This window comes from Ascaphus truei, chromosome 3 (genome assembly GCF_040206685.1).
Source record: "Ascaphus truei isolate aAscTru1 chromosome 3, aAscTru1.hap1, whole genome shotgun sequence".
NCBI lineage: Eukaryota > Metazoa > Chordata > Amphibia > Anura > Ascaphidae > Ascaphus > Ascaphus truei.
This window is the reverse complement of record NC_134485.1, coordinates 66,085,388-66,111,158: the sequence shown is the minus strand read 5'-3', so window position 1 is coordinate 66,111,158 and position 25,771 is coordinate 66,085,388. Positions and strand designations below refer to the sequence as shown.

Below are 25,771 nucleotides of genomic sequence, written 5' to 3'. Positions count from 1 at the left end.
ATGCTGTTGCAGTTTCCTATTGACCCGAGATTTGGCAGCCATTTTGTTTACCCTGAGGGATGTTGAAACCTAGCTACTTCACTGGTCCGTATCTCGGGAAGCAGGGGGTCCCTGGTGCTGAAAATAGTGGTGTTTGGCTTAGGGGTCACGGTCCGATTCCCACCCTGTAAATAAATAAGAGGAACTTCTCCTTTAAAGTAAAAATGAAGCAATATTTTTTTAGATTGAGGACACCAGTGCATGAGTTCTTCACGAAAGACACTACCTTGGAGCCATGTTTAATTCTATGTCACAGAAGGCACTTGATGCGTGTTTCGATGATGTAGCCACTAGCCATGGGCTCCCCCATACCTCATACCAGGAGTGAGTCTATTTTCTATCCAAAACAGTCATACACTGGAGAATCATCTGTTCCTGAATCAGTGATAACAAAAGGGGGGGAAATGGGCAGCACAGATTTACTGCTTTTTACATTTAAGCCACAAGCCTAACTTCAAAAGCATTCCCCAATGTACTGGCTGGTGTGGTGTCACCCTCACGTTCATAGTACTCCTGGGATCAAACTTAAAGAACTGTTCCCCTGCTCAATTTTTTTGTTTTCTTTTTGGTCCCTCTCCCCACACTTGGATTGACATGGGTGGGAAGAAGGGAGGCCCCGGAGTTCAAACGCACTATTTTCAACACCCCTGTTTCCCAAGACACTTACCTCTGAAGGTAGCGCTCGTACTGTCCCCCATCAAGAAAAAGAAAATGGCGCCCACATCATGCAGAGCAATAGTAAGCTGCAACGTGACAATGCGTGGTACCTGCATTTACCGGCTCTTACAGAGGCCCAGGCCTAACTTCGGTAATCAGTTTAAATTTGGTGGTTCATTTTTACGGAAGCCCGGGAAGAGCGCGGGGCGTCTGTAAGCACGGGCCAGGTGCAGTCACACCGCCCTCAAGCCGGCCTTGATGGTAATGACCTTGGGGTCTAGGGGTACCCCAGAGCTGAAATGAATGCGGTTCAGTTCTGGAGACCCCTTGCTTCCTATCCATGTAAACAAAAAATAAGGAGATGAATTAGAGGGGGCACTGCTTTAAGTGAGACCTAGGTAACTATCAGTGAACATGACATCTAGGAATTCCTAAGGTACAGCAACGAAGGAAGTTGTTTTTGGAAGCTTGGAGAAAATGTACAGTAGCTTCTATATTAAATACCTACAAATATTTTGCTACTTTTGCTGCAACTTTCTGACCCCTTTGCCTTTGGCCAAGGAGTAATTAAATCTAAAGAATACTTACTGAAATTATATTGAGCAAGTCCTGCTAATCGCTGAACGGCAGAATAGCACAGCAGCTTCCAATAACCACACACCAAATAAGGTCTTAAACCTGGATCAATCTGCATCATTGCGCAGCGTACATGGAGGATCAGGCAGGATGGTGAGGGGAATTTTGATAGGATCATGTAGATTGAGTTCGTGTTAGTGTTTGACATTGAACTTGTGTCCTCTCTGGGACAGGAACCTCTTGCCTGCTGTGTGCTACTAACCCTTGCGATGCTAACGTTTCATTACAAGAGATGCTTTGTCCTGAACTCTCCCGTTGTCTATTTGGCTGCAGAAGAACTTTGATGATCCCATTGCCTTGCAAGAGATGGACACCAGCAACGGAGTGCTGCTCCCTTTCTATGACCCTGACTCCAACATTGTCTACCTCTGTGGAAAGGTAACACCGCACTCCCCCCATGTACATTATTCGAGCTATGGGCACCATGATACAACAGATTTGGATAAAGGGGTCAGATGAGTTTGGGCGTATGGGCATTTAGATTTAACACCCTGAATGCCAGAGGGGCAAGCAATACATATATAGTTTATTACTTTTGCAACAAGACGTTTATGCTCTTTACATGGATCCTTTCTCTCCGTTAAAATGATATGACTTTGCAGAGATTTGCTTGTCTGTTTTTCCCATACAAAGTAATTGCTAGGATCTTTTTTAATTTTTTTTTAATTATTATTATTTTTTTTAATTGTGTAATTTAAGGGTGACAGCAGCATCCGTTACTTTGAGATAACAGCCGAGGCGCCTTTTGTCCATTACCTGAGCACTTACAGCAGCAAGGAGCCTCAGAGAGGAATGGGTTTCATGCCCAAGAGGGGCCTGGATGTCAGTAAATGTGAAATTGCCAGGTAAGCTGGGTAGGACGAACATAAACAGCACTGAGTAGACCTGAGGCAGGGCCCTGTCTGTAGTGAGCGAGTTTGTTCTTGCAGGAGGAAGTGCGTCCTCTATGAACAGACAGAGCCAGTATAAAGTACTTTGCTGAGTTCTGCTCTTTGACTTTGTTCTGTTTCAATAGTGTGGGGTTTAAGGCAGATCTATTAGATTTCCAAGTTAGAAAATTCTCTTAATTGTAAAATTAAAAAATAAAATGAAGGTTAGCTCATGACATTGGGGGGAAAAGGGAGGAGGGGTCATTAAATTGTGATAATGCAGATCGGGGCACTAATGTACAGAAATGCCTACTGACTTCAGTGGGACCAGAACTGCACACCCTTACGTGTTATTCTTCTCTTTGCTTATGTTTTTTCTTGTATAGCCCTATGTATAGTTTTTGCAGGCATGAGTTCCTGCCCTGCAGAGCATACAATCAATTTATTGCTGGCTGAAGCTCAGGGCGATAAAGTGACTTGCCCAAGGTCACAAGGAGCTGACACGGTGATTTGAACCAAGTTCCCCTGATTCAAGTTCATGTTTTCAGAGTCTGAGCCTTTACTCACTGAGCCTTTACTCACTGAGCCACTCCTTCAGCCCCAATGGTGGAGAAATATGACCTACCAGAAAAATTCACGGGGTTCAATTAATTGTGTAATCTATCACTTTCTCTATTGTCCCCCATGACAGTACACATGATGGGGTTTAAGCCCCTCCTACTGCGTTATAAGACGGTATTTGCCAAAGCGTTAAAAAAAGTCTCCTCCCACCTGAGATCCACAGTCATTTTTTTTTATTAACTGCATGTGTAGACATTTCTCTCAGACAGGGAGAAACAAGATATTGGAAACGTTCCGGGCCCTTGCAGCTAGCGGGGGACGACTCCCAATCATCTGGTTCCTCTGAGATGGTGCATGTACTGGCAACATCCTCTGGTTAAGGTCGGATATATCCCTGGATAGCCTGGTCCCTCCGCACAAATGCGCAAACGGCTCATTCTCCTAAACTGAGCCTCTGGAGCCGGTTCTTGGGCTGCTATTCCTCAGGGGAAGCCGAAAGCAGAAACTCGTAGGGTGATGAGCCTCAACCCTGTGAGCATACGTAGGAATACCTGTATGATCACTTTCGTATTTGGCGCCAACCCGGCTACTGCAGAGAGATCAGCTGTGCTGCTGCGGTCGTGGAGAGAAGACTGCGCTGACGGCAGAGAAACATCTGCGGTGGGGAGCTACAAAATTACCCTGTTTGGGTGGATGATCCGGGGAAGACACACAGTATCGAATGGCCAAAGTAACCGGAGGGCATGGTGGTTCAAGCGGCGGACTCTCAAGGTAAAACTATGTATACCGGAAGAGTTACATCCACGTGCGGCAAACACCATACGAACAGCAGCAGCCTGGATCGGAAGCCGGAAGTGTGCATACTGTAGGACACATTGTCATCTTCCTAACACAAGCATCAACATTCAGATAATAAGGGACATACATGTACACCCTTCAGTGACAAATATTTGACACACAGATGAACGCACAAAAAAAAGGTAATAATCACCTTTTTATCTATACTATTCACCTAAAGAGTGTTTCATGAAATGTACAACTAAAGGCAGCTTCAATCAAGGTTTGCACATTTCTACACTGAATAAAATGTTTCAGTGCGAGAATAGAGGTTGTTAATCCTCCAAGAAAGTTTTAAACTGTGTTTCTTCCATACATCAGCTGGAGTATACTGTAGAATCCATCATCAATCCAATATACAAGGATTATACTACAGCATTGAAAAGAAAAACACACACGTTTTGGAAGATCTTTTACTTTATATTATTGATTTTTACTGTTTTTCAGTTCAAATACTAAGTTGAATTTATTTGGACTTTAGTCTATTTAGACTACTCACCAATTTACATCAGTGATTGAGCTCAATCAAGCTTCAGGTTTATATATGTATTTGACTTATACTGTTTATATTTCATTATTTGTATTTTAATAAATTTGTTTTAGTTTAAACAAGATTTCCTACACTTTGTCCTTAGGAACCTCGGTACACCTATACTTATTCATAAAATTCTATTGCCTGCAATTCAGTTTCATGCGCCAGGGTTTTCCCAATAGTATGTATGTATATATATGTATATGTATGTGTGTGTGTGTATATATATTAGTACAGGGCTCGACAACTGCGGTCGCCCGGGGCGACTGTAGTGTGGCCGCTGTCGACTGCTTACCTGCGACGGTGTCTCCCCGGCGTCTCCCGGTCTTCTCCGTCTCGATCTTTAAAATCATGTTTTTCTCCTGCAGCACTATTCGAAATGGACACGCGGCACCTTTTTGACACCGCGTGGCTATTTTGAGTAGTGCTGCAGGAGAAAAACACGATTTTAAAGGCCACAAGCCAGCTGAAGGCCTGACGACGCTGTCGGGACCCCACAACCTGACCCAGCTGCAGGTATGTGTCGTGGGGGGGAGTGACTTTTTGGGGTGGGCGAGTGGGTTTTGGCCCAGTTTGTCGGGCCGAGTGTGTGTGTGTGTGTGTGTGTGTGTGCACTGGACAATGCACTGGAACAGACAGCGAGCTACACATACCTTGGTCTAACAATCAGCTCATCAGGGAAATTCAACCCGGCTATAAATACACTGAAGGAGAAGGCCCGCAGAGCATTTTATGCAATAAGGAAACAGATGTACCACCTCAAACCACCAATAAGAATCTGGTTGAAAATATTCAACAGCATCATCACACCCATCCTTCTGTATGGCAGCGAGGTGTGGGGCCCTGTAAGATACCCAGACTCCACAAAATGGGATACCAGCCCAACAGAAATACTGCATCTGGAATTCTGCAAACACCTTCTCCAAGTACACAGGAGTACATCAAACAATGCATGCCGGGCTGAGCTGGGCTGCTTTCCTCTACTGCTCACTGTACAGAAGAGAGCACTGACATTCTGGGCTCACCTAAACAAGAGCCATCCACAGTCTTACTGCTACAGAGCAATGCAAAGCCAGGACATCCTCACTAAACCATGTGCCATCAAACAACTTGTCCTCTCACTCCAAGGACAAAACCCCACATAGATTAACAACCTGCCGAAAAAAGAAATCAACTCAATCTCCAACGAAATGAAGAAGCAGTATGTGACAATGTGGGAAAATGATATCCAACGCTCAAAGAAGCTGGAAACCTACCACAGCCTACAGAGAAAATACACTCTGGCACCCTACCTACTGAAGGTAAAAGACCCAAAACAGAGACAGACCCTGGGCCAGTACAGAATAAGTGCCCACAGCCTAGAAATAGAAACAGGCAGACACAGACAGAACTGGAAGCCCCGGGAGATGAGAATATGCCAAAGATGTGAGCTAGGAGGGATAGAAGATGAAACACACTTCCTGTTGCGTTGCACACAATACTCTGAAGTGAGGTGTGCCCACCTAGAGAAACTAACTGCTGTTATCCAGAACTTTAATAATATAGAGAACCAAAAAATAGCGATCCTCCTGGGAGAAGATGAAACCACAGCAGAACTGGCTGCACACTATATCAGCACCTGCCACAAGCTGAGAGACGTCCACTAACCCCCACACCCCTGTGTGACACTGTTACCCATATACCGTGCAAGCATTATACCCTCCCTCCTAGTATTCGTGTAATTATTGTCCCCCACCCCCTACTATTCACGCTTTGGCAATACTGAAATGTTCTTTCGTCATGCCAATAAAGCTGATTTGATTTGATTTGTGTGTGTATGTACATACACATGCACACGGCTCGACAAATTGTAAAAAATGTTGCTCGCCCGAAAAAAAAGACACTGGCCCAAAAAATGTAACTCCACTCCCATCCCCCCCCCCTCCCGCTGTCGAGTGCTTACTGGCGCCGGGGTGCAGCAGCGTCTCCGGCATTCTCATGCAACTTCCATGTCTCCCCCTCCAACTCCCGTGAAAATGACTGCGTGGCGTCAAATGATACCGCATTGCCATAGCAATGTGACGCTGCGTAATGTCATGTAGCATCCCGTTGTCTTGGCAACGATGCCGCGCAACCATTTTCATGGGATTTACAGAGGGAGTCACAGGACTTGCAAGAGAATACCGGGAGACACAGCCGCACCCCATCGCCAGTAAGCACTCGACAACGGGCAAAATGCACTTGCACCAGGTGAGGGGGCGGGTGCATTTGTCGAGATTTGAGTGGCCAGCGGAGATCGCACATAAGCTGGTAGCGGCGTATGCACGGAAGTGGCCAGCGCTGCTCTAGCATGTGCGGAAGCGGCCAGCATCGTTCTCGCATGCGCGGGGCAGCAAGCCGGCATGTCGTCTCTAAATTCTGCTGCCCCCCAAATTCTGTTGGCTTAGGCCTGGGCCTACTTGTTCTAGGGTAGATAACCAGTTGCTCTTTGCTGCTTCCTGAATCTGTCGACTCCTAATACGTCTGAGCATACAGTAGGGTGGAATCATAGCCTCCTTAACAGGTGGCTGCTAAACCAAGGAAAGCTACAACCAAATCCAAGCACTGTATTGCTGCTATATGTGTCTTATGTGAAACAAAACTACCTACTCACTATGCTAAAAAGGTTTGCCCTGTCTGCATTAAGGCAATTTAAAGACCAATAAGGCAAAAAGAGATCATGGTCTCCCCGGCAGTTTCTGATATTCAAAATACCTTTTACTCTGGCAAGAGTCTTCATAAGAGAAGAGGAAGCCGTGGAAATTTTAGATAAATTCAAAGGTATGAGAGAGGCTTTGGACATTGAAGATGTCAAGCAAGATCTTACCACACTGGATCACATGTTTTTTGAACCTCAAAAGACAATTAATGGTTTTTCCTATACACCAAGTGTTCAAGGACATCATTGGTAATGAGTTGTTACATCAGGACAGGAGGTTTTCAATCACAGTGTTTTGAAAAGATGTAACCCCTTCTCTGTTCAGCATACCTAACACCGAGATAGTAATGCTAAAATTAATTTAGCCGTGGCCAGAATTACAAGGCGAACCACTATTCCCATGGAGGATGGGTCCTTCCAGAATCCCATGGATAGAAAAGCAGTGTGAACACAAAAGACCGTATTCCACTATTAGCAGATTTCAAGATGCATGGACCATACCATGAAATTATGAATGGCCTAGATGGAGGAGCCGCTACAATCTGGTGTGAACCGGCAAAGCGTCCAGAAAGATTGTATTCCTGTAAAAGAAACAGTGGATTTTATGTGCTATGCCGCATGCAATGCCATCAAGCTTATGGCCAGGTCCTCTGCTCCACTGGTTTGGGCCAGAAGATCTCTCTGGTTACCATCCTGGGCTGCTGATGCCTTTTCTAAAAACAGGCTGCTTTCTCCCCTTTTCAGGTGGTACATTGTTCGTGGAGACACTTCATACTGTAATAGCAAAAGCTTCAGGTAGAAGAGGAAATGCCTTGCCTTGACAAGAATCAAATAACTTCAAAAGTCCTTATCTGGACAGATGCTTCTTTCGTGACAACAGAGCATACCCCAAGCATAGTTTCCAGCCTGCTCAATCATTCCAGACTGGGGGAAGGAAAAAACCCTTCATTCGCCGATCCTTTCCTAAGAACCCCATTTTCTGAAGATCAGCAGGTCCCGTCCTTGAAGTTTTCAGTAATGGGAAGACTATCGCTTTTCGGGGATCAGTGGACCTACATCACAATGGATGCATAAGTATTGCAGATTGTCAAAAACGGTTATGTCTTAATTCAACAAGGTTCCCCAAAATAACTGTTTTCTTATCTCATCATTTCTCAAACGGCAAGACAAACAGCTAGCCTTGATGGAAACTGTTCACAAGATGTGCCAGCAAGGAGTTATTCAGGTGGTTCCTCGGGATCAGGAAGGGAATTTATTCCAATCATTTCATGGTCCCCAAGGCCTCAGGTGGCTTCCGTCCCATGCTAGATTTCAAATTCGTCAACCAGTTTTTAAGTGTCAGCTCCTTGAAGATGGAATACCTTAGGTCCATAATCCATAGTCCTCAACCCGGATTTGTTGTAGTATGGAGAGATTTAAAGGACGCATACTGCATAGCCCTATAAGAGTGTCCCATCAAAGGTACTTAAGATTTTGTGTGAAGAAAACTCTTTTCTAGTTTGTTGCACTTCCCTTAGGGCTAGCCACAGCCCCAAGAACATCCGGAAGCTAGGCATCTTCATTCTTATCTGGACGACATTCTAATCAGAGCCCATATCTTTCCAGAAGCAAAAGTACATGTGAAGATAGTTCTGCAAAGAACTCCAACATTTTTGGATGACTTATAAATATGGAGAAGAGTTTGCCATCTCCGTCAATGAACATTTCTGGGTTAAATACCAGGTAAATATCAGCACGGCAAAGTTTTCTTACCTCAGGAAAAAGCCCTCAATTTCCAGAACAGCGAAAGAGCTATGTCCGAGCCATCCTGTTTCAGCAGGCCAGTGCACAACCTCGGCCATAGAAGCAATGCCGTGGGCATAATTCCCTATCCGAGCACTTCAAACCAAATGTTTAAGGCATTGGGACAGAGATCCACAAAATCATGCACAGGAGATTAATCTATATTTTCTCACTTCAAAGAGTTTGAGATGGTGGGAAAAGCCCTCCGACTCATGAAAGGCAGAACCCTAGAGATCGGAACTGGGCACACCCTCTTTACTGATGCCAGCTAAAAGGGTTGGTGTGCCCTGCTGGGAAGCACCTTTTCACAGGGAAAATGGTATGCAGTAGTGAGCTCGCACACAATAAATGTCCTGGAGATCAGAGCAATTTTTAGGGCAAGAATCCATTTCTCCCCTCTCCTTCAAGGAACTACTCACCGACTCACTTGACAATGCCACAGCAGTGGCTTACCTGAACAAACATGGAGGCACAAGGAGTTCACAGGAGTTGAAATAAGTTTTGAAAGATTCTGTCTTGGGCAGAAAATTATGTTCCTCACATAAGGTTGTTGTATATATCAGGGAAATCAAATATCTTTGCAGATTTCTTAAGTTGTCACAAGATCCACCCAGTGGAGTGGTCTCTGAAGCCAGAGGTGTTCAATCAAGTGACCTCCAGTTGGGGGATCCCAGCAATAGACCTTATAGCGGCAGGAAAAAATGCAAAACTCCAGGTCTTTTGTTCTTGAAATCTCAATAAAAAAGCGACGTTAACTAAAGTAATGTCCATACAGCAATGTACTCCCCACTGGTATATATTTTCCCTCCTCTGCCCATAATTCAGAGAGAGCTAACAAAAATCAGGAGAAAACGTAGAGGCTATAGTTTATAGCCCCATTCTGGCCAGGAAGGCCATAGTTTGCAGACCTGCTAAAGATGTCCATATAAGCTCCCTGTAAGTTACCTCCACTAATGGATCTCCTTACACAGGGCCCAATAAGGCATCCAAATCCAGCATTCCCTGCCTTGACGGCACGGAGATCGAGATGCGCTATTTAAAAAAGAAGAGCTTTTTGGACCGAGTTGTCCAGACTATATGCTCTATGCTAAAAAGCAATCAACGTCCAAAATATACTGTAGTATATCGAACGTCTTTTCCAATTGGTGTGTCACTAGGCTTAGATCCCGCGGAAGCCAAGGCTCATGTACTAGATTTTTTTCAGAGTGGATTTGATAAAGGCCTTAGCCTTAATTCTCTTAAAGTCCAAGTTACAGTCTTAGGTGTTTTATTCAATTCCTTTTTAGCTAATGACAAGGACGTTTTTTTTCTGTTTCCTCAAAGCAGTTGAGAAACTCAGACCTGTACTTCGGCCCCTAGTGCCTGCTTGGGACCTAAACATTGTTTTGGAAGCATTATTTTTACTCCTTTTGAACTATTACTTCAGTTATCAGATAAATGGCTGTATTCTTTACAGCTATTACTTCAGCCAGAAGAATTGGGGAGTTGTAGGCATTTTCTTATAAAGCGCCTTATTTCAGGGTTCACCAAGATAAAATAGTTATGCAACCTGTACCTCCGTTTCATCCTAAGGTAGTCTCGACCTTCCACATGAACTAGAATATAGTTGTCCCTTTATTCTGTCCAAATCCCAGGAGTACAAAAAGAGGAGCATTTTCATTGAATAGATGTGGTTAGAACCTTCTCATTACATTGTTAAATCTCAGATTTATAGGCGTTCAGACCGATTGTACTGTTCTCCAGTCACAGAAGAGGCTGTCCTGCCTCAGTTTGATCCATGTAGCAATGGAAGAGATAATATATCCAAAAGGCTTATAAGCTTAGTCACCTAGATTGTCCGTTGGTGGTTAAGGCCCATTCTACTAGAGCTATAGCTACTTCGCCTCAGAAGACCTACTGTACGTAAGGCTGCTATATGGTCTTCACAGAATACGTACATTAGGCACTATAGGTTTAGATGTGTCTACCTCTGAGCAGGCTAGATTTGGAAGAAAGGTTTTGAAAGCCATCATTCCGAACCCTTCCCACCCTTAATTTGGACTGCCTTTGTTCATCCCCATCATGTGCTCTGTCATGGAAGGACTCTGAGAAAGATGGATAATGGTAAGAAATGTATACTTTTCTCTGAGTCCTTCCATGACAGTACACCATTTTTTTCCCGGCCCAAAGAGTTATTTTTTGAAGACTGTATTTGTGCTCTATGAAATAATAGTGTTTGAGGAAGGTTTTTTGCAGTTTTGGCTAAACGTATGACTGGGGACCTCAGGTGAGAGGGGCCTTTTTAAATGCTTTAGCAAAGACGGTCCTACGATGCAGGTCGAGGAGCATAAACCACATCATGTGTACTGTCATGGAAGGACTCGGAGAAAGACAAATAATGGTGAGAAATGTATACCTTTTCCAAGCATTCCCGTCTAGGTGGATCCCGTCCAGTGCACCCAGTCAGCAGCTGCATATATCCAAGACACAGAACAGCATTGGGGCACTCATATTTATATAAAAACACACTGTTATTGAACAATAAAAATAGATCTCGAAGAAGGGAAATTAAACCTGACACCGCCAGTTTATTTGGCAAAAATGTTAATCCCTGCAGGGCCATGGATAAATCATCCCACATGCTGACAGCCTTTTTGCTCCCATACGGCGCTTTGTCATGGATATCACTTTAATGGGAGTTTCTGTGCAATAGTGCGCCAATCGACTTGCAGATTAATATATATAACCCACAATTGTGCAGTGTAGGATCTGCCTCTGGGATTTAACGTGGCACAGGACTTCCATTTTTTTTGGCAAATATTTACCTTAAGAATATAGTTTTTTTTTTTTTTTTTAAATACGAAGTATACAAGGGTATGTTAATAAGTCGTCAAAGGCAGTTTGCAACGTTTAAAAAAATAAAAACTTGGAATCAACAAAGGTTTAACGTGGGTTTTGATTAAACATTGGGTTAAAAGGATGTGAAATGTGCCAAGAGAGCAATAAACTGGTTGTGGATGTAATCCCTGCTTTTCACCCTTATCTCCTAGCATACAGTGCTTCCATTGCAGCAATGGATTCTGGGAATGACATGCAAATGAACACACTGTGTCACGTTTTAATTCAAATCCATTTTGACATGGACCCCTATAAGCTTATGACTGCCACATTACACCTAGGGTAGCCATGTGGCTTCTCCAAAAATGCTGGACACAATAGTGAAAGGTGTGACAAGCTCGAGACACACACAGTTTCCTCATGTCCTTGGCCCCACTCCCAGGCTCCTGACACCACCTCATGATTGGCTGCATAACCCAGAAGCCGTCAATCAGGATGGACGAAGCTTCCCAGCCCCCTAGCAACAGGACAGATATAGGATCAGATAGTCCATTACTGGACACGTGGTAACCCTAATTATACAGGTAGTCCTCGCTATCCAACGTTTTACTTTACAACGAATGGCATATCCAACGCAATCCTATGGGCCGTTATCCGACGCCTGAATGTGTTATCCAACGCTCACCGCCACCGATTAACATGGGACTCACTTTACAGCGGTTTCACTATCCAACGCTACTTCCAGAACGGATTCTGTTGGATAACAGAGGACTGCCTGTACAGCTTTTCAGAACAGCCTGGGTTAAAGTGTATAGCCAGTAAACCTACTCAAACAGCTTTTTAAAGCTTTTGTGTCATCAGTGTGCAGCTGGTTATACTGGCTTTGCCATTTGAAGCTGGGATAGGTTTCAACCACCTCTTAAATAAGTTATGGTGGGTAAAAAAAAAAAAGTGAACAAAAACCCTCCACTGTATAGCATACAGCAAACGAAAATATCATTTGTGAGCACATTCACATGTCTTAGACAGGTCTGCAACCCTGCTTTTCACCATTATCTCCCAGCATACAGTGCTTTCATTGCAGCAAGGCATTCTGGGAAATTACATACAAATGAGCACACAGTAAAGTGTAATGGGGCTTACTGGTTTCCACAGGTTTTACAAACTGCACGAGAGGAAGTGTGAACCCATCATCATGATCGTGCCAAGAAAGGTGCAGTGTGACACATCACAAGCTCCCCGCACACACTTAGTCCTGCAACCACATTCTTCTCACTCAGCATGCTATGTTCTCCCTCACACTGTCTGCTATCAGTCTGCTCCTTGTTACTTGTAAGCGGCATTGTCTATGCCTCACTGGCCCTAACTTAATATGGTGAGTGGCGGGGTAACATGCAATTAGACCATCCCTAGGCTTACCTCAGGCAAGGCACTGCCTAGAGGCGGCATGTCTCAGGGTGGACACTTCTGGCAATGTTTTTTTTAATAGGTGGGAAGCAGGAGGTCTCCGGATTTGAACCGCGTTGATTCCAGTTCCAGGGACCCCCTGCTTCCCGAGAGACTTCCGTAGGGCGAGCTGGTATCTCCTGATATTATAATGTCCCACGTCATGTGGGCCAATGGGAAGCCGCAAGGGATGACATCACAGCTTCTTATTGGCCAGTGGCACATTTAAACAGCAAGAGATACTAGCAGCACCTACAGAGGTAAGTATCTCAGGAAGCAGGGAGTTCTTGCAGCTGAAATCAACCTGGTTGAGCTCCTGAGTCCCCCTGCTTCAAACCTGGGGTTGGATAAAGGGGCGGCCTTAAGTGTTTGCCTACGGGTGGCACATAACCTAGGGACAGGCCTGCGTGATGCAATTAACACTGCAATTCCAGGGTATGAAAATGGACACATCATTAACCAAGCTTTACCCCGCAGCTCACCATATTGAATCAGGGTATTGCGTTTTCCGCTCCCTGCCACTCTGCACACTACGCGTGTTTAAAATTGAATCGTCGGGTTCGTGCAATCTACCACTTGTGTGAATTGAAACACCTGATCGATACGTTACAATAAGCCCCCTTAACTTTTAACACAAGGCATTAACTCACCATGAATCGTGGAGAATTCTGTCAATCAGGCCTTTGCTTTCCAGGGAAGTCAGACAGGGCATATATTTTGTAAGCACAAATTTGACCCTTTTGTTGCCAGGGGTCCAGTAACGCTTTGCAGAGTAATGTGGTATTGGCCCCTCTTAAAGCATATATGTTAATGGTGCCCTATGTCCATTATACATGCTGACCCCAAATGCCTGCATAGTGCACCTGATACTCTTCAACCCCAATGCACAATTTCACAAGCACAGTGAGATAAATATAGACCGTGATGGACGCATAGTACAGACACAAATCATGATATAGCTTTAACACAGACACACATACAACGATCCACGCATGCTATGCTCTTGCCAACTATCTCCTCTTTTATCTTTTATCTTTTTCTCTCCTCTCTATCTCCAGTGTCTATAATCTGACATCTTTTCTCTCTGGCCTTTTCACTTTTTCCCCTTTTTGTTATCCATTTCTCCCCTCTTTCACTGGCCTCTCTTCTCTAGAGACGTGCAAACGTGTGACTATTTGTTTTGCAAATGGTTGTGCATTTTAAGAAACTTAAAAAGTTGTAAAATCTTCACCGGCATTTTCCCCTTTGATATAAGGGAACTTTAAGCATCATTTTCATACTTCGTGAAAAACGCCCCATTTCGAAAGCGTTGCAAAAATTCAACAAGTAAGGAACTCACGCTGAGTACATTAGTGACGCTTGGTGAATGTTGTCAATTTTGCAACTTTTTGAGGGTTGCTAATGTCTACAATTTGTCCAAAGTGTGAAAATGATTTGCACAACTTTACTTCTCTGCCCCCTCGACCCTAACTTCCTTTCACCAATCTTTCTCCTGCCCCCTTTCTTATCTCCTCTGTTTCCCTTTGCCCTCTCTACTCTTTGTTTTCCGTTTGACTCTCTCCTCTCTCTGTAACATTGTCTTCTGTTTGCAACTCTAGCTTCTCCTCTACTGCCCGTCTGCTTTCTCCGCCACCCCAAGCTCTTCTCTCTCTGCTCCCTGCACCTTCCTCTATCTGCATCTCCTGCTCTCACTCTGTGTAACCATATGTTCTTTCACCTGTAGTCAGACCTTTTCCAGGATGACCTATATCCAGACACGCCAGGGCCTGAGCCAGCCCTGGAGGCTGAGGAGTGGTTTTCAGGACAGGATGCTGACCCTCTGTTGGTGTCCCTGAGGGAGGGGTATGTGCCCATAAAGAACCGGGAGCTTAAGGTCACCAAGAAAAATATCCTGGACAACAAACCTCCATCTGGGCCACGAAGGAGCTACTCCTCCTGTGACACAGGTTTCTCCGTGAGTTTCCAAGACCTCACATACATAAACGATGATAGGTTCTACGGGAGACACATTTTCATCTAATCGGCCTCACTCACCGATCATTCTAAATCTGATTGAATGCCGCAGCCAGACAGGTCTACTCCCTAACATTCCAAACATCTCCCAATGCAAATATCTTCAGTTACACACGCTGCAGACTTTTCTTTTATACCCCTTTCACTGCCAGATTGTATACGGACACTCTTACAATTTGCTGAAATATGTCCCTTTTCCACTTCCGAAAAAAACAAATCCTTTAAGCCAGTGCAAAATCAAATGATCTTACATTTTCCTAACAAATCTCCTTGAAAGGTATTTGCACATTTTGGACAGTAGGCTGGAGTGTACAGTTTGGAGGCAACGCATCACATTCAGAGGGGTGTAGTCTGCAAAACACAATGGAGGCCCTTTTATATCAGTGTCTTAAAGCACCAATTCTGCCCCCAAAAAAATTCCAAATAGATTTTTTTTGCATAATTCAAACCAGAGCGTAACTATATAATATATATAATTTTTTTGTTTTTTTGGCTCCGTGCCCCCTAGTTCCTGAGAAACGTACTGGTTTACTTGCCAGCGTCTCAGCCCCAATTTGAGAAATCAGAATGGCCGTCTATTCTTATGGGTACCGCGGTCCAAAATTGGATGACCATGGACGCCATTTAAAAAAAAAATCTAGGACATAATTAGCAACTTTACCAGTAAGTAACTTGGGGACAGCCTCCCCCCTCCCCCCCCAAAAAAAACAAAACCAAAAATTGTAGTGTGGTTACAGCTCCGGAGGACTTCCCTGGTCAATTGCTGTAAAAAAATATATTGATCAGCAGAATTAGGTTTGTTTAGGGGAGCCAATCCATTGAAATATTTACAATTTGTTTGTGAGCCAAATAGGATTGCTCTTTTACTACCTTCACTGGAAGAGGGCTTTGCAAAAGCAGTGTAATGTATCGCTAAGATTAAGCACACAGATCCACTAACTGCTGCTATTCACTGAACTCTCACTCTGTCTCCCCTTCTCTCCACAAGCGGGTCACACTTGAAGACCTTCTGGATGAGATCAAGAGCCTGAGGACGACTGTCGAGTCCCAGGAGAAGCGTATCTCGAATCTGGAAAACCAGCTACACGAACTTTCCAATGGCACGGACTGAGTCAGAGTGGAATGTCACCCACATCTGTCCCAGAATGCACTACAAGAATCACATGCCCTTCCTTCTTGCCAAGCAAACCCCGATTTATGTTGTACAGGACGGATAGGAGCCACTTTAAGGACTCCAAACCGACTTCCTTACCCAATGCCCTGCTCTGGAGCCCCTTCGCTGTTAGAGGCGTCTGCAGGGACCCTCTGCCAGAGAAAAGGGTTTCTGCCAGCCCTGAGGAAGTAGGGGGGGGGGGGAAGGACTAGTTTTTCAAAGCACTAAAAGACTCCTCAAGCTGCATCCACATGGAGAGAGGTCAGTGGGCCGCTTTGCATGATGGAGCAGAGTATTCGCATCCTGGAAGCAAAGCTAATGCCACAATTGTATGCAAGAATCCATGACGACATGGTATTGGGACTTAATACTACCAGTCTATTAGAAGCACACACAGTTCTCTCTCCTGCATTGCTGTTTTCCCTACCCCCAGCGTTCTTACATTGAGGCAAACTGTGTGACCATGCCAGTGAACAATGGGAAGGCACAGGAGAATACAGCTTGGACTTTCAATGGCAGAAGCCCTTTAGCCCTTTTCAGCAAAAGCAATAAGTTTCAGGTCCCCTGGTTAACAAAGTAGTTAAACAACACAGTCTGCATATATTTGTTTGTGTACATGAAGAAAATGATATTCAGTTTTAAAGTCAGAATAGACCATGTGACTGCGTAATACTAAAGACCCCAACAGTAGGATAAATGAATGAATGAATAACCAGATACTTGTAGGGGGGACCCCTAAACATAAACTTGATAGAAGACAGGTACTGGGTTGCAGTCCCAGATGGTAAACTCACTAATAAGTGACGCTGTTGTTAACAATAACACCAGGGAGATTGAGCATAATAACACCCTATAACGTACCAATTGTCTAAATAAAGTCCTGAACAGGAAAACATGTAGCAAGCGATTGACTCACTCGGAGTGCTGCACAGTCCATGCGATCCAAAGGTGAGGTGTCCCCAGGTGTGCTTCCATCCAAGGGGTAGGCTAGTAGAGAAGGAGAAAAACTGGAAGAGCACTACTGTAGGTATCAAAAAAGTAGAAAGGAGGGTGCGTATCCCATAAAAAGATTATTTATTGGTCATGGAGAAACAGGGCAATGGAGAGCCCTACCAACGTTTCATGCTTCACAGAGCGCTTTCTACTTTTTTGATACCTACAGTAGTGCTCTTCCAGTTTTTCTCCTTCTCTTAAAGTCAGAATACACCCTTAAAATGTATATGTGCATTGAACAGCTATACAAAATGAAATCTAAAATGATTCAGATGTTAACTTCTTTCCAGGATTCTGGAACCAGCTGTCGTTGGTTGGAGAAGTTGTTTATGACTTTGCAAGTGTCAAAGAGGCTGAAGTGTGTAGATATTCATTACTAATCCCTCTGGTTTTCCGTTTAACCACATTTCATCTTCGTTTTTTGCTCCACAGGGGATTTAGGCAGGAGGGTGCTCCATGGTGTGCTGAGTATAGGAGAGAATTTGGCCCCCTTTATGGACTCTTCCGCCAATTGCTCCTTCCGTGGCGGACAGAAGTTATATCGTACTTCTTTTTCAGTGCCCGACTGCAGCAGATCTTATCCACCTTGAGGAGCCTCTTCCTGCAGTTCTGGTTGTATTTCCCACACACACTTTCATGTGACCCCAGAAAGAAGCCACATTTGCGTTGCTCCAGAAGATGTATTAATGATGAATCATAGGAAAGCTCTGCTCTACAGACCCTCCACTAATAAAAGATGGCTGCCTCCTGACTCAACTATGTTAAAGTACATTTCTAAGTATTTTATATTTTAAGAAAGATGTAGCTGAGACAAGTGTGTGCAGGAAATATGCCACAGCCTCTTTTCTGCAAGTAGGGACAGCACTGAATTAGCGTGGTTCCTTTAGCAGTGAAGGGTTTCAATCGGATGCATGTGTATTATGAAGGAAACGAGTACAGCACAGTACGGAGCGCAGACTGCATTGTTTACCCCCTGCAATACTCACGTTTTTACGCTAATCCCTCTTGATAACATTATATGAACAGTAATCCGTGGTTATTTTTGCTTTGTGTTAAAGGTGCAGTTCTACTTACCGCAGAAGTAGCTTAAAAGCGAATTCATCATTCAAGTTGCATTTTATAGCTTGGGCTTGAAAGCATTACTGTGAAAAGCATAATAATAATAATAACACAACACATACTGCTTCTGTTAGAGGATAAGCATGTGCAGAAGCAATTCCAAAGTTGCAGTGATCATGTTAGAGTTCCAAAATTATCATTTTTTTAATTTTTTTTTTAGAAAATGCTAGTTGTGGGTATTTTTCCCCACAAAAATATTTATATGTGGTTATATATATATATATATATATATATATATACACACACACACACACACACACACACACACACACACACACACACACACACACACACACACACTGGTTGACAAATCACCCAAAAAATCTACTCGCCACACAAAAAAAATCTACTCGCCCGGGGCGAGCAAATGTATAGGTTTGTCGAACACTTTATATATATATATATATATATATATATATATATATATAAATAAATGAAAAAAAGACAATGTGATCAGGATGAAAAAGGGAAACAAAATGTCATTGGTAGAAGGAAAAAAAACAAACGTATTTTGTACTGGAAAATGGGACTGCTGTGATATTCCTTGGGTGTAAGCAATATAACCATCTTTCAAGGTTATGATCCTAAGTGTAGTGTGAATGCAGATAGTGCAATTACCTGGTTATATTATGATATGACATAAAATGCAAGCAACAGAAGCAGTGGTGTATCTGCCCTTCACCAGAACGCTCAGAGCTAACACAGGTCTCTTTACATGTCCACCACCTGCATAATTGTGCTAAAACCAGGGCAGAAATTAGTATCATATTTATCAAGGAAAGGAAATCACATTGAAAGCCATGTTTTTGTGTTGATCTGATACGGCTCATTTGCACAGTTTTTGCCCCAATTTTGCAACTGCATAACCTTGGTAATTCCCCCTGCCCACAGATCTTTTACACTACGCTTATCACTATCCTTACAGATTGAGGGTCCAGAGAAATACATTAGGGATACATTAGGGTGACCGAGAATTAAACAATACAATGCCTCATACCGCCAGAGGAGGGCGCTAAATCTTGCAGACCGTATCAGATCAAATTTAATAAATGACAATGTACTGTAGTTGATGGAATAAAGCTAGGCAATTTGTACCTTAACACAATCAGACACAAGTATCTTACAGAAATATAGACGATGTTTAAAAAGTTGAAAATGTTCCACTATGGATTATCTTGATTTATTCAGAATCTACTGTTGAACTCCCCTATTCCATAGTAATCTCAATTCTAATAGCTTCTATGGCTGTGTGGTAGGGGTGTAAAAATTACTAAATAACTATCTTCTTCAAATTTGTTTACTTGGAATCTTATCTCAACAAATCCTGGGGAAGAACAATAATGACCAAACTAATTGTACTGCCATCGTTACCCAAACTAAACAAATGGCAAAAACTCTGAATCAACAATGAATCTGATCTTATCACAAAGAAGACTACTTAAACATTATTATCAAAACACTTCAAAACATTTGGTTACTATTGAGAAACTATTAAAAAAAATGTTTTTAGAAAATACGTATAATTTACATATATAAAGTGTCCATCACCTACATGGGTTTTTTTTTTTTTTAACGTGTTACAGCCAGTTCACTTGGGTCATGGGATGGGCTGTCCCTTCCATTATACATGATATATTCATTCAAAAGAAATAATTCTATATGGATTATTATTAATTTATATGGATTACAGGCTTTTATGTACCAGTAAATACAAGAATAATGGGGAGGAACTCTAACTTTTTGCTCTAATCCAATCTATTCACATAGCAAGTAACTAACGGCAGAAATGAGGGCAGTAAAACGCACACACCGCGTTTCAGGTTACAGTGTTCTACAAACATCACCAGGACAACTTGAATCTTGATTTATGCACAGAGGGCTCATGTGCATGTTATTACCCAGAATCCCTGGGTGCAGTGGAAACATTGTATGCTAAGAGACAATGGGGAAAGGCAGGCTTGTGGATCTGTCTGAGACGGCAGTGTGGTATTTTTATTTGCTGTACACTGTATGGTGGAGGGTTTTGTTACTTTTTTTTTTTTTTTTTTTTTTTTTACTCACCAGAACTTACTTTCAATCTTCATTTAACCAGACATTGAATACGTTATGGTGGGTAAAAAAATTTCAAGTGAAAACCCTCCACTGTACAGTAAATAAAATTATCACTTGTGAGCACATTCACATGTCTGTACAGTGGAGGGGTTTTGTCACTTTTTTTTTTTTTACTCACCATAACTTGTTTAAGGTGTGGTTAAAACTTATCCCAGCCTGTATAACCATCCTCGCACTAATGAGACACAAAAGCTCAAAACAGCTGTCTGTGAGTAAGTTTATTGGCTGTGCAATATATCAGGCATATAGTTTATAGGGATCCATGTTAAAATGGATGAGAAGCAAAAGGTTCAAAAGAAGCACTGTGTTCATTTGCATGTCATTACCCAGAATCCCTTGCTGCAGTGGAAGCACTGTATGCCAAGATGTGACTGTCCTCACCAGTGATATCTTTACTTGCTGTATGTACACTATGGTGGAGGTTTGTTGTCACTTCTTTTACTCACCATAATTTACTTTGAATCTTGATTTTTACATTCTGTTTGTAAGGTACCTGTCATATAACCTACTGAACACGCCACCGCCATGAATTCAATGTGTTCGTTTATGGGGCTGAACTTCGTCCCAGGTAGAAGAAGAAACAGGGTTTTATATCATGCTCTTCAGAGTAAAGTGAAGTTGGCGGCAGCATGGTGGTCATGTGCTCAGTACTGCTCAGTATTATTTGGAAACCTACATTTCCCACCTCCTTTCTCTCTACTTTAAGTAATCCCAACCCTTTCTTATCATTATAAATTTACCTGCCAACTGCCTCCTGGTCATTTGTGTGATAGAAACCCAGGTCTTTCGTCTCACAGTACCCTGCAAATGACCCAGAGTTGTTGTTGTTTTTTTTTTTTAAATTGTGGTTGCCACCTTCAGTGATGAGGGGGCCATTTGAGCATTGCTGGCCATTTCGGCACTACAGGGGTTCAAATGTCTGCTCCCCTGCAGTAAAGCTGAATACCACCACTTTTTGTGACACTGGACAGCAGATGAAGACCACATATGTTACCATGTCTGCCCCTTCGTCCTTCTTACTACAATGTTGTAGGCATGGCGTAATGTCCAGTTATATGCCTTTCTCCCTAACCCGTTTTCTCTACATAGCCCTTTCTCACTCCCGCCATGTCCTCCGGCTGTCGGTGTCATTGCATGACATCTTGCTTTGTAATGTCATTGTCTCTGAAAAAATGCTTTTCTCCTCTAACGTACTTTATTCCCCGAAGGTATTTGAAAGTCTATATCAGAGCTGGCCAACTGCAGTCCTCAAGGGCCACCAACAGGGGAGGTTTGCAGGATATCCCTGCTTCAGCACAGGTGGCTCAATCAGTGGCTCTATAGATGGAGCCACCTGTGCTGAAGTAGGGATATCCTGCAAACCTACCCTGTTGATGGCCCTTGAACTGTAGTGGTCTACCCCTGGTCTATATCATATCAGCTGTGTGCTTTGCAAAGTGTTGCAAAACCCTCCGGTATTCAGGGGGGGGTTTAAAAAAAATAAACAAAACAATTGTTGCAAGTGAATCTGTCCAATCCTTGGTAATAAAAACCTGTTTCATATCATTGTGCTTTTGTTCGTAGTGCATACAATTGTGAAACTTGCTGTGCCCATATTATTATCCCTAACTGCTACGCAATGCAATGGGTTAATAATTCTCCAAGCTGTAGACCAGGATTGCTAAAGACCATGTTCCCTAGAGCATCGGTTCTCAGCCTTTTGCATCTTACGTCCCATCAACCATTTTGTAAAAAAAAAACCCTGGTCCCACCATGATGAAAACAAAACCCCACTTTTTCCACTGTCTATTTTTTTTTTTTAAAGACTACTGCCATCAAGCCCCCCTTACACTCCCCCTTCTCTCTCTTTCTCCCTTACACTCCCCCTTCTCTCTCTCTATCCCCCCTTCTCTCTCTTTCCTCCTTACACTCCAACACCCCATCCCCCCAAGAAAAAATCTTACCCTGGGGTGAGGTAGGCTCCTCAGTGCTGATCTGGTCCTGTGACTCCACAGCTCCCTCCTCCAGTTGGTTGGAAGTTGCTGTGACTAATGCGCTACTGCTCCATGGGGCGCCGTTGCCGAAACAGTTGTCCTATCACCAACAGCACCGTCAGCGTCCCATCTTGATGACATTTGTGCCCCACCAGTTGAGAAACACTGCCCTAGAGGACCCAAGAGTATACACAGATAATACTAGATAATATCTAAAGACAAAATCAAATTGGCGTAGAAAGGAAGGAGCAGATAAGATAATAGTACAGACTGGAAAAAAACTTCAATGCATGCTTGCTAATGCAAGAAGCCTGACAGGTAAAATGGGGGAGCTTGAATTAATAGCTACAAAGGAGCAGTATGATAGCATAGGCATTACTGAGACATGGTGGGATGAAACTCATGAGTGGTCAGTTAAAGTAAATAAGGCCCCTGGCACCGATGGCATACATTCAAGAGTTCAGAAATTTCGGTAATAGCCAAACCATTACATTTAATATTCAAGGACTCCATTTCCACAGGCTTAGTACCACAAGATTGGCGTAAAGCAGACGTGGTGGATATTTAAAAAGGGAGCTAGTTCACAACTGGGGAATTACAGACCTGTAAGCCTGACTTCAATAGTGGGGAAACTACTTGAAGGTTTAGTACAGGATAATATTCAGGAATACCTATTCAATACCTATTGAAAAACATTAGTAATAGTCAGCATGGATTTATGAAGGATAGGTTGTGCCAAACTAACCTTATTAGCTTTCTTGAGGAGGTAAGTAGGAATTTAGACCAGGGTAATGCAGTTGATGTGGTCTTATTAGATTTTGCAAAGGCTTTTGATACGGTTCCACACAAGAGGTTAGTGTACAAAATAAAGCAAATTGGAATCATTAAAAATATTTGCACCTGGACTGGTTGAAGGACAGACAACAGCGAGTTGTCGTAAATGGAACTTTTTCAGGTTGGGTTAAAGTTGTAAGTGGGAGTACCTCAAGGATCGGTACAGGAACCCTGATTTTTAACTTGTTTATTAATGACCTTGAGGTTGGCATAGAGAGGAAAGTCTCCATCTTTGCTGATAACACTAAATTGTGTAAGGTAGTTGTCCTGGAACAGGATTGTATATTTTCTGTGTATTTTTTCTGCTCTCAGGCTGCCAGCTCTCTCCAGCGAAAGTTACATGTTTCCCTGTTCTGAAGCAGCCAGTGCTGCTGTGTAATTGCAACATTGTTGTTATAATATAACCTTTTCTACAGCCACTAGTCGGTTGCCTTGGCAACCTCACTGCTCATAGCGTGAGTTGGTTTAGCCCTCTCCCCTTACCCTTCTCTGTTAATTAATATGCCCATTTGGCTTGTTCCTGTCTGGAAAGGAAAGTGTGCTTTCTCTTATCATTAGCAGACACAGTGAGTAGTTGCATCTTCCACTGCTCCCTTAGAAAGGGGTTCCTTTTTAGCTTCTCCTGACAAAAAAAGCCACTTCCTCTCACATAGGATACTTCTCTTCACAAGAGACATTTCCTACCACAAACTACATGCAAGTGCTTTTATATTTCTGTTAACTCCACACAATAAAGCTGAAGATAATAGAAGGACTTTGTGTGCTTTAAAAGGGGATGAGTTTATGCTACATGGACCTACTCGTATGCCACAAGCGAGCTGGGATTCAGAATAGTAGTAGACTCAGAGCAGGATGTAATTTCTCTCCAAAAGGACTTGGAGAGAATGGAAACTTGGGCCGGTAAATGGCAGATGAGGTTTAATACAGATAAATGTAAGGTTATGCATTTGGGAAACAAGATTAAAAAGGCGACTTACAAATTAAATGGGATAAATTAGGAGAATCCTTGATGGAGAAGGATTTAGGAGTGCTTGTAGACAGCAGGCTTAGCAATAGTGCCCAAAGTCAGGCAGTATCTGCAAAGGCAAACAAGATCTTATCTTGCATTAAATGTGCAATGGATGGAAGAGATTTAAACATAATTATGCCCCTTTACAAAGCATTAGTAAGACCACACCTTGAATATGGAGTACAATTTTGGGCACCACTCCTAAGAAAAGACATTATGGAACTAGAGAAAGTGCAGAGAAGAGCCACCAAATTAATAAAGGGGTTGGATAATCTGATTTATGAGGAGAGGCTAGCTAAATTAGATTTGTTTACATTAGAATAAAGGGCAGATATCACTACATACAAATATATTCGGGGACAATACAAGGAGCTCTCAAAATAACTATTCATTCTAAGGGCAGTACAAACAACACAGGGTCATACCTTAAAGTTGGAGGAAAGGAGATTTCAACAGACACACAATACCAGCAAGCTCTAACCCCAGAACCCACCACATCACATACATACGTACACACATATATATATATATATATATAGCCCCAGAAGAAGCAAAGGGTGCGAAATGCCGCGTCGGGGTGGGGTTCTCTTTGTGTGCACTCCCCTAGGATCCCATTCATCTGCTGTGAACCTTCGCTGCATTAATACCACAGACTTTTTGCCATTCTTACCATCTCAGGACCTCACAACCAGGACATACCTTATATGATGATCTGCAAGTGTACATAGTGCTTACTTACCCCTACAGTGGTGATTTCATGCACTTCTACCTGCCTTCTTTGTGACCTAGGTGGTATTGTATTGGCAATCAATAATATTGGCAAACTCGAGTTCACAGCATACAGCTAAATGCTTTGGCCAAAGGGTTTAACTAAATGACCCTTACTCATGAGAATATTATTATTGAAGTATTTAACTATATACTATTTACTCTTTATTTTGTCACATTGGATGTAGCATTGGGCTTTTCTGTCTTTTGTTAGAAAGGAGATTTCATCAGCAACAAAAGAAATGGTTCTTTACAGTAAGGGCAGTTAAAATGTGGCATTCGTTAGCCATGGAGACTGTGATGGCAGATACAATAGATAGCTTCAAAAAAAGTTGGACATCTTTTTAGAAAAGAAAGCTATACGGGGATTTACCAAATAAGTAAACATGGGAAGAATGTTGATCCAGGGATTAATCTAATTGCCAATATTTGGAGTCAGGAAGGAATTTATTTTTCCCCTTATAATATATCATTGGATGATATTTCACTGGGGTTTTTTATTTGCCTTCCTCTGGGTCAATATACTGTAAATACAAATATAGATGAATGTATCTGTCGTCTAATTTAGCATTGTTTAGCATAGGTTGAACTTGATGGACGTATGTCTATCTACTGTATGTAATTATGAGCGGTTTCTAGTTTAGTTGGGCAACAAGATGCTCCTTTACAACTGTAGTGCACTTTCCCCCACCCCCTGGGAGATATGGCGGCTCCGGTGTGTGTGGGGTGCGTTACATGTGGCTCACAGGAGGCCTGAACCTCCGCTGCTGGGAGCCTGGGGTGTACCTGATTCGATGGGTGACATCGTCTGCACCTACGCAGGATCCAACTATGTGGGATAGCCCTGTGCAGGACCATATATGTATGACCAATACACACTGATGTAGTAAAGCAATAGCAATGTACTACTGTATATGCATAGAACAATCATATACAATAGCACC

At 42.9% G+C, this 25,771-nt stretch overlaps 1 protein-coding gene and 1 long non-coding RNA gene across 6 annotated transcripts in view; both read left to right on the top strand.

Moving 5' to 3' along the window:
* Positions 1-21,788, top strand: part of LOC142491535 (uncharacterized) — a 258,875-nt gene extending 237,087 nt beyond the window's left edge. Inside the window, exon 2 of the long non-coding RNA XR_012800421.1 lies at positions 18,576-21,788. This is a non-coding gene — a long non-coding RNA (uncharacterized LOC142491535). The remainder of the gene's footprint in view (positions 1-18,575) is intronic.
* CORO6 (coronin 6) overlaps positions 1-21,788 on the top strand; it is a 69,618-nt gene extending 47,830 nt beyond the window's left edge. For all 5 annotated transcript variants that reach the window (XM_075594244.1, XM_075594241.1, XM_075594245.1 and 2 more), the window contains 5 exons: positions 1,606-1,710; positions 2,032-2,177; positions 12,563-12,620; positions 14,577-14,807; positions 15,855-21,788. In XM_075594244.1, coding sequence (XP_075450359.1) covers positions 1,606-1,710; positions 2,032-2,177; positions 12,563-12,620; positions 14,577-14,807; positions 15,855-15,977 — 663 coding nt within the window. In that variant the 3' untranslated portion in view covers positions 15,978-21,788. The remainder of the gene's footprint in view (positions 1-1,605; positions 1,711-2,031; positions 2,178-12,562; positions 12,621-14,576; positions 14,808-15,854) is intronic.
* Positions 21,789-25,771: the final 3,983 nt, after the last annotated feature.